A 12,637-nucleotide genomic window follows, 5' to 3' on the forward strand; every position below is an offset into this window, starting at 1 on the left:
AGACTCAAATTCACTGCACCACACTCGATTTCTCCTATAGCCAGAATACAGAATGTTCATTTTGTCTTCCAAAGCTCTGACTGTTTAGCATAAATCACTCTTTGGGCGTTAGGAACTGACCTTAGCTGTTGGAAAACGAGATTCAGCTCACTGTTTTACATCTTTTTACTGGATCTTATGTCTGTCTTAAGCGTCAACCAGTTCTCACTTGGTTTATATTTCAATATCATAAAGAGTCCGACTGGCCATCAATAAATACACGTTTACCAGCCCATTCAGTCTTTTTCTGTAAACCTGGGCTGGATTTATTTTCCCAGTCTAATCCTGCTTTCAAACCAACCTCTCTCACTTGCACATGCTTTCCTACTGAGGCTGATTTGCTGAATATTTTCAATGGATCCTTCTTCAGGGCGATGCCGACTATTATGATGGTACATTTCAAGTCATCCCGAGATACTTTTTGTTTTTCGAGAAAAAAAGTCAGCTCACTGTCAAAGTGCATCAGGGCAACTGGATCATTTCCTGAATTTCAAACATTCATTAAAATTATTCCTCAACAGATTTGCATTTTTTTAGTTAGGCCTCAGTAGGATCTCAGATATTCAGGATCTCTTCAGCAAAACTCCAAGTCTCTTTATCTTCATCTCTCATCCTCCTTCTCCCCTCTTTGTTTTTTTACAAAATAGAAGAAACTTCTCAAAACACAGCAGCGAGATCACACAAACATACTCTCCACGATAACAATGCTTTCATACGTGAGCTATTTTTCACCGTATGCAACATCTAACACCAAAAGAAGACATCACCGTTAACTGACACCTCGTACACTATGTGTGGCCTTTACGGGGGAACAGCTGCAGAATTGGAATAGTAATTGCCCGTGTGGATCTAAAAGAGACTGTAATAGAAAGTGAGAAATGGCAGGGGTTGTGTACAGCTCCTGTTTTCATTCATACGTCATGTTTCCCCTTAGTTTGAATCAGCTGGCAATGCAGGAATAACAATAAGAGCGTTCGACCCAAAACAGATTATATGTGTGCATTATACTCCTCAATAAACTGGAGGTAAAGGGCACAGGAAACAACAATTGACTTCAGTATCAACGTGAACAGAAAGTGCATAAGCATTTACAGTGTGTTTAGAACCGTGTCTGTTATTGTCTTTATCCTCTGTTGTTTGTCCATAAGTGTGTGTGTGTGTGAGGGGGGACGTGACGACTATGAGGGAATAAGGGAGAAGCAACAGAGAGTAGAGAGCGAGGTTCCAGCTGAGAAACAAACTTGACGACACACACTTTATCAAAGACACTCCTCCAGGCAGTGCTCGAGGACAACAACGGCAAAGCTGTCTTTAACACGCTGTGTCTTCTCCCCCTGCAGAGACCATATGTGATGAGATCCAGCACACCAGCTAATGAGATCCTCCAGACCTTCCATAAGGTCCATCCAAGCTACCCAGCAGGCTGGTCTTTAGAAATGAAGTCTCTGCTCCGAAAGGTAAATCAGTAGAATGTGGAATATGAAACTGGAGCTGAGGTCCCAGTCTAATGTTTTTGATAGACAGCCTCTTATTTTGCATGTGTTTACCGTTTCCCTCTCGTGTTTTCTTGTAAAGTCTTAATTTCCCGTGGGAAAACAATTATCAAGAACTGACACCAACAGTATTTGGATAAAAAAAAAATAGCACTAATCTTTAGAATCTTAATTAGGCATCAGTTTTATTGTCATTTGTTGTTATAGTGTAGCTCAAACAGGACACAGTAGAAACTATGCTCTTGCCGAATAGGAGAATAAACGCAAGAGTCCCTCTGTCCTTAATCCTCCCACCATAAACATAATAGATGAGAAATTATGTAAAAAATAAGGCCATTCTATAGCTCAGTAGTTCAGTGGTTGAATATTCTTGAAAAGGCTGCCAGGTTTTATGAAAAGCCTGCAGAGATCCACCAGCACACCACGCTAATGAGATCCTCCAGATCCAGTAGCCTGGTCTTCAGAAATGAAAGTCTCGGTCTGATCGGGGGTTCATCAAAGCAGAGATGACCCTCTGAAGATGGCTGGAGAGCACTTTGACTAAACTATCTTTGTGTTTCCTAAGCAACAGGAAGAATGAAGCTTCTGAAAATCAGGAAAGTTTTTGAAAAGTTCTGCAGGTCCAGACACTTTCAAGCTCTGTAGGGACTTAATTGCTTCTTTGACCCTCGCTGCTATAGGGAGCACCTAGATCATGAGGATAGGATGAGACGGTCCAGGGAATTGGGCTCTGGTCAATTATGAGGGGAAGATCTCAGCAGTGTAAAGTGTGGAATAATAATCTAGAAAAATATGACTTGGGTCAAAGCTCCAGAGGGACATTATTCTGGGAATAAGCTTTGAGCCTGCAATGCCTCATCTGCAGAAGCTGGCTCCAAACTTTGCCAGAGGATAACGAATCATATGAACAACTGAATCTATTAATTGTATTTGGAATATTGGGCATTTTAAAAATGACGACAGAACTGTCACTTCAGAGTGTTCTTCGAGCGTATCCTCGTGCTAATATTTGTCGTTAATCTGAAGTAGACGTCAATTTGAGAAGTGACAAAAAACCATTGGATTTAAATTTGGGTAATAATTGCGATGGTGTTTTTGCAGAGGGAGAAAATCAATGTCAACGGAGACAGGAGAGGACGGAAATTACTATGCTGTGGTAATAGCCAGCGACGGTGTTATGTAACAGTCTGTTATCCAAGAGGATCATATCTATTCTTGAGTTTCATGTGTGAAAAAGAATGAAAATAGATTACTAGACGGAAACATGGACCCTCCATGGATCTGTCAATAATCAAGCTTTCAAAAACAGGGATTTAGTTTGGTGAAGTATGGTTTTGACAAACACAGGATCCACATCCACTCACATCATGCATTAACAAGAGTTTTACATTCCCCTATTCTCAAATCTCAACCCAGTGAGTTCATCGTTAGCAGAAAACAATTAAACACGAGCAAATAAACTCTCACTGTTGCTCTGGAGTTTTTGTTTTTGGCAGCGATCCACTGCAGTCAAACTGTTGCATTGCTTCGTGCTCAGACTCTCGCATCTCATTGAAATGCTGCTCGTGTGTGTGTGTGTGAGATGAAAAGAAAGTGAGAATGGATGAGTGTTTCATGTCCAGTGTAATAGTCGTTCATCCTTCACACTTCATAACCTGCTCCTCATCATTTGCTTCATGCATCTCATTTTCTGTTTCCCTCTGTCTCTTTTTCACTGAAACTCTGTCTCTAACTCTCTTTTTTTAAATCCTGACCTCTTTGTCTCCTTGCAGTTGCTCTGCATCGACGTCCAGAAGCGCATCTCCTGTCTCGCCGAGCTCCAGGATTTGGACTACATGTCGGACGTCAACTGGGATGCTGTGCTCAGCAAACAGCTTCCCCCGGGCTTTATTCCTAATGTGAGTGAAAAGTAGAATGTGTTAAGAAACACAAAAAAATCCTGGATGCTTTAAAACCAAACTTTATAAGCATGATTTAGCTCTTTTAAAGAGAAGAATTTCAGAATAAAACACCAGTGATTTTCCCAAGGGCACTTACTTGTGAAAGGAAGAAGGCGTCTCGAGCTGTAGACATTGCCCCCTACTGGGCTGAGCGAGGTTTCCCACTGATTTTGCACATTACCTGGACAAAATGGACAGATAAGACACAATGACTGATACAGACAAAGACAGAGAGGACGTTGTGTTTGCAGGTGATCATTATACAACCAGCTGGAGGTAAACAGTTCCTCGCTTGCAATAACATCACCAGACTCTCTTTGCTTCTCAGCTGCTCACTTTCGCTGTCAAACTACTGCCTCTTTTAAGAATAAAATAAAAAATGTCATTCGACGACTGCAATAGATCACCGTCTCTGCGATTACAGCCGACTCAGGTTCCATAAATGTCACTGTGTTGTGGCAAGAGTTAAACAAATCCAGAGTAAAGTAATGACTGCTGCAATTGAATTCACGTGATTTAATCTAAATCCAGGGAAAAGTCTGTGGAGCAGCAGGTAATCCCAGGAGGCAGAGGAGAAGCACCGAGGATCGATGGAGTGTCTCTTTCATTACATGCTCCTCATGTCTTTAGTTTGTTTGTTTTTTTTTACACACAAACTTGACTTAACGTTAAAACGCAAAAAGTGAACTGATTTTTATTGCTGCCCTTTTCTTTTTTAACAGTGGCCTGTATGTGTCTTTGTGTCTCTACAGAAGCGAAGACTAAACTGTGACCCTACGTTCGAGCTGGAGGAAATGATTCTGGAGTCCAAACCGCTTCACAAGAAGAAGAAAAGACTCGCTCGGAAGACCAAGGACCAGGGATCTGATGGCTCTCCACAAGTAAGAGACGTTACGCTGAGTAATTACGCAAAAATATCTGTTAAAAGACTAGACGCTGAGATTGGAAGTTACAGCAGATGACGTCATCAAAATGAAACTGAAATAGTTATAATCTGTGGTGTTTTGGCAGCGTTTTTGTCCAATATTAATACACTTGATGCAGAAGTGTTGCGTAATCTCGATTATCATTCACAGCAGCACGGATTACGTTTTCGACATTTCACCCATTGTTTTCTGTGTGTAAAAAACGTCCTTGTGTTTCTCCCCTCTCTGTGCTCATTATTATTCATGAAAGGAGGCGAAACAATGATTTCATTTGACCCACTTACAGGTGTTAACTGGCTCCTTGGTTTTTTTTTTTTTTTGGTTTTTTTTAAACTGCGTCTGGAGTGCTATTAAGAACATCAAGGACATGTTTTAGAGCTGCGTCCTCCCTCACCTTTACCAGGAATAGAGAAATGTGTCTGTGTGCAATCTCTCTGCTGTTTTTAACATTTTTTTTTACATCATCTTTCAGTGCAAGCACATAAATAAAGCTGTTGTCCTCAGGGCGTTTGCACAAAAAAGAGAGAGGGGGAGCACTTAAAGGCTCATTTGCTCATTCGGTCAAGTGAGACGTGCGCGTAGCAGAGTGTGTTCACGCAGCTCCACGACGAACCACAGTGACTTTATTATTTAGCTCTGTACTGCAGTGGTTCTGAGCTCATTACTGTTTTTATTTCAAGGTTAAAAAAGGAGCGCACAGGTATCTTCAGCCAAAATGGGGATGAGCTTTGAGAAAACTTTAATCCTTTTAAGAAACTAGACAATTTATGTTTGTATTCTTATTATATTCTGTCATATGTGGCTAAGTTACAGCTGTGTATTATTCATTATTTCACTATTTGCTGCTCTTCCTTCAACACTCCTCACTTTTAAGATAAGATAAACTTTATTTATCCCAAAAAAGGGGAAATTCGGTAGCACTTTAGATTAGGTAACACAAATTCACCATTAACTAGGTTCTTACTAACATATATAAGTAGCATACTAGTCCTTTATTAGTAATCATATTAACACTTTATTCTACATAACCTTATTCTACCTCTATTACGACATGAATTAAGATTTGTCCTATATAAGGTGTTAATATGTGCTTAAAGGTGCATTATGTAATAAATCTAAATCAACTGGCCATAAAATCCTCCTAATATGTCACAGAGACTCAGGAATAATGTTCATATAACAAACTGAACTCACCAACAACAACACTACAGCCAAAATATTTACATTCAAAAAAATATTTTGCAGACTGCAAATCATGTTTATGTTTTGAAATCATGTTTTTGCATGTGGCGCCACCTACCGCCGTCTACCAATCATTGCAGTCAGTAGAGTCTCAGCTGCTGAGCAACCACGAGTTGCCAGTTATGTCAGAAAACGAAACCTAAAAGACCTCGGTATTTTGAATTTGAATGTAGTAACCGTTTTTGGCCACATTCTTACATATGGCGCCTTTAATATTTGCTATTAAAGGGCTCGTATGCTACATATATCCATGTTAGTTAGCACCTAGTTAATGGTGAATATATAATGTTCCCCAAGTGTTACCAAAAAGAGTCAAGACAGACGTGTGCAGACAGCAAACTTACACATTAACACAAAAACAAGCAAGAGATTAAGGAAAGGTAAAATTTTACAGTGAAATATGAATAGAAATATTGCAAGTTGCAGGTAATTGTGTAAATAAATATTATGTTTACAGGCTCAGGAAGAATATAAATACTTAGGACTATAAAATACATATAAGAAATGTTAGTATAGTTGAGTTGATGATTCAGTTTTGCTGTTTAACAATAGTATTTCTGTCTTTTTGATATATTTTTCATATGTACATGAGATCATAGACAGGTTCACTATCCGCACACACTCACTTTCTTCTTGTCATGACAGAAACTGTAGTGACAAAGCTTTAAACTAGTGTCAGCTTTGTTTATCCGCACCAATGTATTTACAGCAAAAAGAAAAATCGATCCATCAGTTAAACTGCTGTGCGTTCCAGGCGTCTGTCCAACTTACAATCTTTGGCATTTTCCAAAAATCAGAGAGATTTGGTGAACGAACACTTTTACTGCTTCCAAACTGATCATGATTTTTTTTACACATACTGAATCCTCACATGCAAACAGACAGTATGAAGTAAGTGAGTTTACTCCACGCACATTAGAGACACTCACTCGTGGGACGACTCATAGCAGCGTCTAGACTCCAGAGCACATGCTCTGCCAACTCTATAAGAAACCAGAGCTGGGCCAAAGTACCACTATATTATAAAAGCAGACAACTGCTCGTGGAGATCCTTCTATGTGTGTTGTAATATATCAGTGATTTCTCACTGTGCAGCCAGATGCCGTTCGTCATCCGTTGTAGAACCATGTAGACACAGAGAAAGTCTCCTATTTATGAAAAGAAGATAGAAGGATGGGAAAACGTTTTTTTATACTAATGGAAACAGGCCAGGAAACACCATATGGCCAGATTTCTTCATTAAATCAAATGGTTTCGTTCTGTCATAACGTTTTCGGCATCTTTGCGCACCAGAGATGGAAAAATGGAATATAATAATTACTGAGGAAAATCATTCTTAGTGCACTGCTCTTATATATAAACATTGAGATAAGTCTGAAACTGTTTTAATGACTCGTCAAACTCTGTGCTTTGGTGTTCAACTGTCTTCTTTTCAAACCTGCTCATCATGTTCCGTTCTGTAATTATGCTTTGTCCAATTCTGGCATTCAGTGTCTTTAAATCTTCTTTTAAAAATAACTTCTATTTTGAAGGATTTTCCTATTGGACAACAGTGATTATATTCATCGAATGCTCTCCCTAAAAACAGGCTGATAACTCAGATGTTAACTGTAAAAAGTTTCCTCAAAGTGTTTTGAGTTTAACGTTAATCTATTATTCATTTGAGGTCGTCATATTTCCGTCTGTGAGGGCGTTCATTTTGCCGTCCGCAAATAATATGAGTCTGTGTTGGTGCAATGCTTTAAATGCACGTATCCACTTACAGAGGACCTGTGGGAGCACTTGTGAGACAGTGATGAAGACGGGGAGTTTGTAAGGGAAAGGAAAGAGAGACATTTCTGAAGCTCAGCAGATCAATAGTGGATGAAGAAAGCTATCCTCGTCAGGCTGCTACGTAATCCCTTTTGCATAATTCCTCATCTTCCTCAGCTCTTTTGTCCTCAGACTTCCCCTCTTGCTCTCTTCTCGCCACTCCTTTATCTCCTCTACCTCTGCCTCTGCCTCCCTGTCCCTGCTACATTGATATAACGTAGCGTGGATTTAGCTCAAATTGAATCACTGCTAATATACAGCAGATAATTGGACTCGTGCTGGGAGAACAAAATAAATTGGCCTGGCTCCTACAACACACACACACACTCATTTTTCATCAGAGATGTCACTCATGTTAATTATGTGCCGCAAATATGAAATGCACAGGAAATAGAAAAAGGTTGTTGTGGTAATGTTTACCAGCGTGCATCCATAACAATGACAGCACAGAGACTGCAGGAAATATTATATACATATAAAATAATTCCTCATTTCTTGTGCAAGTAAATGCAAGAAAAAGTCGTATTCTATGTGTCCTCATTGCCTTGTGAAGGTCAATTAAGGGATTCTTTAAATTATTAGGGCTAATTATTTGAATTATTACAGATTATTGAACGTCACAGCAGATTAACGAACAAACTAAGCCACGTAAGCATGTCGAGAAGCATTCTTGATGGTGCGTTTGTCTCCTCAAATGGAAAGTTTAATCTTGCAGTTGTTGGTGCAATTAGCTTCTGAACTGTGTTTTAAAAATCCATCCAATAAAGAGACAGAGTAGAGACGTGTTATTGTTGTCTCAGCAAGGACAAGGACACGGACAGATGACTCTTTTGACATTGTGCGTGAACATCGAGCTTCTGTCGCCACTCAGTGTATCTGTCAAAGTCGATCCATCTCTGCACTCCTGAAGGGAAAGAAGACGAGGACTTTCTCCACCTTGCTATGATCGAGACAAAAATATCATCCGACAAGAGTTAATCCCATGCGTTATGTCCTTTTTTCCCCCCCATAAAAAAACTTCCCCCAATGAACTCTAGACAAGTTTTTATTTACGACTTAATTCATAATTGATTTGGCACGACTGAACGACTTGCAGCGCGTCTGCAGCGAGGTAATGGCCAAAGCAAAATCATGACAGGTTTACAAAAGACCTCATTTACACTGATACCAGATGGTCAGAAGAGGAATTTTAGGGCGATGTGCACACAGCACAAATGGGGAAATATGACGATAAATGACTGCATTTAAGGTTAATCCAGTCGTCCGTCCCTGCTGCTGTTTTTTTGGGAATAACCTGATATCCTTACATTAGAGCCAGCACACAAAATAACACTGGCACCCATCCAGCCTGATAGAGCGGCTGATAAAGTTTGCACCGTCACTCACTACAAATACCTTTGAGCATAAATTAAACTAATTAATCAGAGAGAGAGCTTTCTACACTTGTTCTTCCATCCTTGGTACAAAAAAAAAAAACCTGGCCTGTTACCAATCACTGTGCAAATTCAAAGAGAGAGAGAGAGAGAGAGCTCACATTGGCTGATCTAAGCAGCTGCATGTACAGCATACAGAGAACTGTAACCCCAAATCAACCAGCAACACTGTACCGTTCCACCAATCCTGCAGACTGCACCTTAAAGGGGTTAATATTGCAGTACATGTAGATTATAGATGATCACACAGGCCAGTGTTATAATAATGATGTATATTCATCATCTCTCTCCTCACCATCTCCTTGAGAATAAAGCACCAGTCTCCTTTTTCTTGGCACTTGAGTAGTGTGAGGACAGCGTGGCATGACAAATCATTATTCTCACACGACTAAGTACGAGGTGCAGGTGGAGACACAAGAGTCCTCTAGTGTGTTAAGTTAAGAGTCAGAATCTTATACTATGACATGATCGAGGATGTAAGGATTGTGAGGCCATCACTTACTGCAAAACTACTGCTATAAAATTGTATAAAAAGCGGAATTAATTGTGATTAGGATATGCAGCTGTGCATTACAGTAATGAAAATGAAAGGTCCTGACGTTGTTGTTGTTGTTGTTGACTTGCTAACAGTTCCTGTAATTATGTCTCCTGCAGAATAACCAGTTGCAGCAGCGATTGGACAACGTCCAAAGAGACTTTATCATCTTCAACAGGGAAAAGTAAGAAGCCTTCCACTACTGTACAGAACCTGCCATAATATTAGATATTATAATATATATATCATCATATATTATAATATCATATTATTATGTATATTCTACATTCTCTACAACAAATACAATGCTTCATCTATAAAGACATGGAAGTAAAATCACCAAAACCTCTGTAAAATCAAATGTTTGACCCAAGTGAAGGACGACTCACGGGGGAAAGAAATCAAATTTCAATGTCAAAACACAGGTTTAAAGGACAAAAAGCATTAAAAAGTGAAGAAATACAAAATAAACTGCACTAGACTGATGCCAAAAACTCACCTCAAAGACCCAGAAATCCAGACATCCAGGAGCAAATGGAGTTACTGATACAACACAGGTGAATTCAATCAACACAGCAGGAAGTTAAGAAAGACAGAAACAAGACACACGCGTGGCTACAAAATAAAACAGGAAGTTAATCCACAAAACAGGGAGAAAACAGTTCTTCAAAGTCAAAGTTCAGGGTTCAGATTAATATGAAATGTCTGGAGCTTTATTTGCTTCTATGATTATGTTTTAAAGGTTGAGATTGTAACCCCTCGTATATAAGTCTACGAAAACTGGATTATTCTTAATCATAAAGTGATAATAAATACACTTCAACTCCATGTGTGTGAACAGGTCAAAGCAAACAGTGGTGGACTCGGAGACTTCTGAGCTCTCCACGAGCGAGAAGAACAAGGCGATAGAAGACGGACAGAATAACAACGTGAAGCCGGCGACCTACGTATCAGGATAGGTGTCATGGTCTGAGAGCCTTTAACACCTTTTACCTTTATCTTCTTATCACTTGCACCTGCCCACAGCTTGTAGATCAGCACTCCTCCACACACACAGACACTGATTCTTCTATCAGCACAGGCACTCAGCAGGGATCTCCTGTATCTGTATACAACAAAATAAAGAGAAAAAAAAAACAAATGCAGCATCGCTGCTCGCGCCCATAAAGCAAAACACATTAAAAAAAAAAAAGGAGCTCCAGAACTGCAGGAGTGAAATTGACTCCTGGAGCAGCAGCAGCAGCCATGCCAGAGACGACGGAGTCCTTTTTTCTGCTTTCCTGTCACCGAGAGGAATGACTCTTAAATCACTCTCAAATGCTCTGAGGTCTGCTCGACCTCTCAGCGTGAACCACGCGAAAAGGTCGTCCACATAAAATCTGACGTGGACTTCTGACTGACGCCGGAATCTGGAAACCTGGAAGGACACTTTAGATTTTTAAGGTGTTTTCTGGTGAATTTCAAGGATTTAAAAAAATCGTGGTTTTCTTTACGCTTCAACCAACGGCATGGCACAAAGATGAAAAACACACCACTCACCCTTCTATAATAGGTGTTAATAAGAGCTAAACTGTAAGCTTGAGCATGAACGGCCTCGCTTTTATCACATGGTTGTATCGGTCATTATCGCTTTAGCTCACAAAAGACCGGTGGGACTGCAACTTCTGGTGCATCATACCAGCGGCATAAGCTGCACAAAACAGGCAAACAAAAAAACACACACACCCAGCTGTAAGCTGTAAGTTTTCACTTCAATAATGCTTTAGATTACCAGTGAGCCAATGCAAATGTAGCATTATAATGTGAATGCTTCAAGGTCAATTCACGCCCTTGGACGTGACATCCTCCAGGTGTGGCTGAGGGGGAAAAAAAACGCTTTTGCCAAAACTGGGTCTAAAACCTCGGCTCAGTCTGCTTCTGACCAACTGGATGTTTGAAATAAAAGCGGAGGAATAGAAAAAGGGTTGTTAAACGACAGATGTTTTATTTATTGTGTGTGTGTGTGCGTTCTGCTGTTGCTTTTGCACACGCTTCCTCATGAACTGTAGCATCAACGCACAGAGAGACAAAGAAAAAACAAATGCTGTGAAAAAGAGAAAGCTGTACTTAGTTTTATAGATGAGAATTAAACCGAGATAGTCACTGTCTGCATTGAAAGTTTATTTTTCTTTGCTTTTTTGGGTCAAATATATGATATTATATTGTAAATGCGTCACCAGTTTAAGTCTTTATTCTGTGCTCGAAGGAAACACTTAAGGCAATAGCAACCCCTCATACTTTAAGGTCTTCTTCTGTAGCCGACACGACACGTTAAAGAGAAGCCACACCTGCCTTATCCTGTAAATACGGCACACAGCTTTTCATTTGATGTGCAAGTAAAAATGTGATTTCTACTAATGCCTCTCCGTTCTATTGACCTGAATCCTTATCTGTCATCCTTTCATCAAAACTGTTGGCACTTTGATATTTGAAGTCGGTACTTTTATGTTGTTGTTGTTATTATTATTGTTGTTGGTGGTGATGGTTTTTCCTGTATAAACTGTAAGATTATAGTGGGCTCTTTTACAGAAGGATTAACCCAGATTATCCTGATTTGTTTCTATCATAAAATGGTTATAGTGTGGTAGATTTGACTCCTCCAAAACATTAACATATAATTATTGACACAGTATTTGACCCAAATTACAAACACATCTGAAAAAGTAGTGCATTCAAACTTTAGAATTTCATCCTTATTAAGGTTTTGTTGTCCTTCAGTTGTCACTGTGTGTTTCTGTTGTGTTTCAAACTTATTAAGGTGTGCCTTAAAATATTGACTTTCATTTTCTGAACCAAACTGACTGTGTTGTACTTTATTTCACCTTCATCTTTATGGATTATATACAGAAATGAACGCTGTTAATCAGGTAAATTTAAAGGGATGAGATGGTGCTCAAAGTTTCTTCCTTTACTCTGTCCTAACTACAACACTGCCCCCCAGTGTTGGCTGAAGGGAAGTACAGTTTGTAACCGAGAGAAAGGTTGGTTAAGATTAACAAGCACTGAGTAACTCGAGCAAAAAGAACAACCGTGATGTTTTAAGAAGCAGAAACAAAAACTGTGGTAGTCACAGATTAAGTGCACATGAATTGCAATATTTCTCTCTCTCACACACACACACACGCACACACACATCCAGGTTAGAGAATTCTGTCTGCTGCATTTGCAAGGTCATGGA

General features: G+C 39.6%; 1 protein-coding gene across 1 annotated transcript in view; it reads left to right on the forward strand.

Annotated features, from left to right (window-relative positions):
* The window catches only part of stk32a (serine/threonine kinase 32A), a gene marked incomplete at its 3' end in the record, with an annotated part of 29,789 nt that extends 19,410 nt beyond the window's left edge, over positions 1-10,379 (forward strand). Inside the window, exons 6-10 of the mRNA XM_083910640.1 lie at positions 1,380-1,496; positions 3,305-3,430; positions 4,225-4,353; positions 9,540-9,604; positions 10,262-10,379. Of these exons, the coding sequence (XP_083766766.1) occupies positions 1,380-1,496; positions 3,305-3,430; positions 4,225-4,353; positions 9,540-9,604; positions 10,262-10,379 (555 nt within the window). The remainder of the gene's footprint in view (positions 1-1,379; positions 1,497-3,304; positions 3,431-4,224; positions 4,354-9,539; positions 9,605-10,261) is intronic.
* Positions 10,380-12,637: the final 2,258 nt, after the last annotated feature.

This window comes from Microchirus variegatus (genome assembly GCF_963457635.1).
Source record: "Microchirus variegatus genome assembly, chromosome: 2".
NCBI lineage: Eukaryota > Metazoa > Chordata > Actinopteri > Pleuronectiformes > Soleidae > Microchirus > Microchirus variegatus.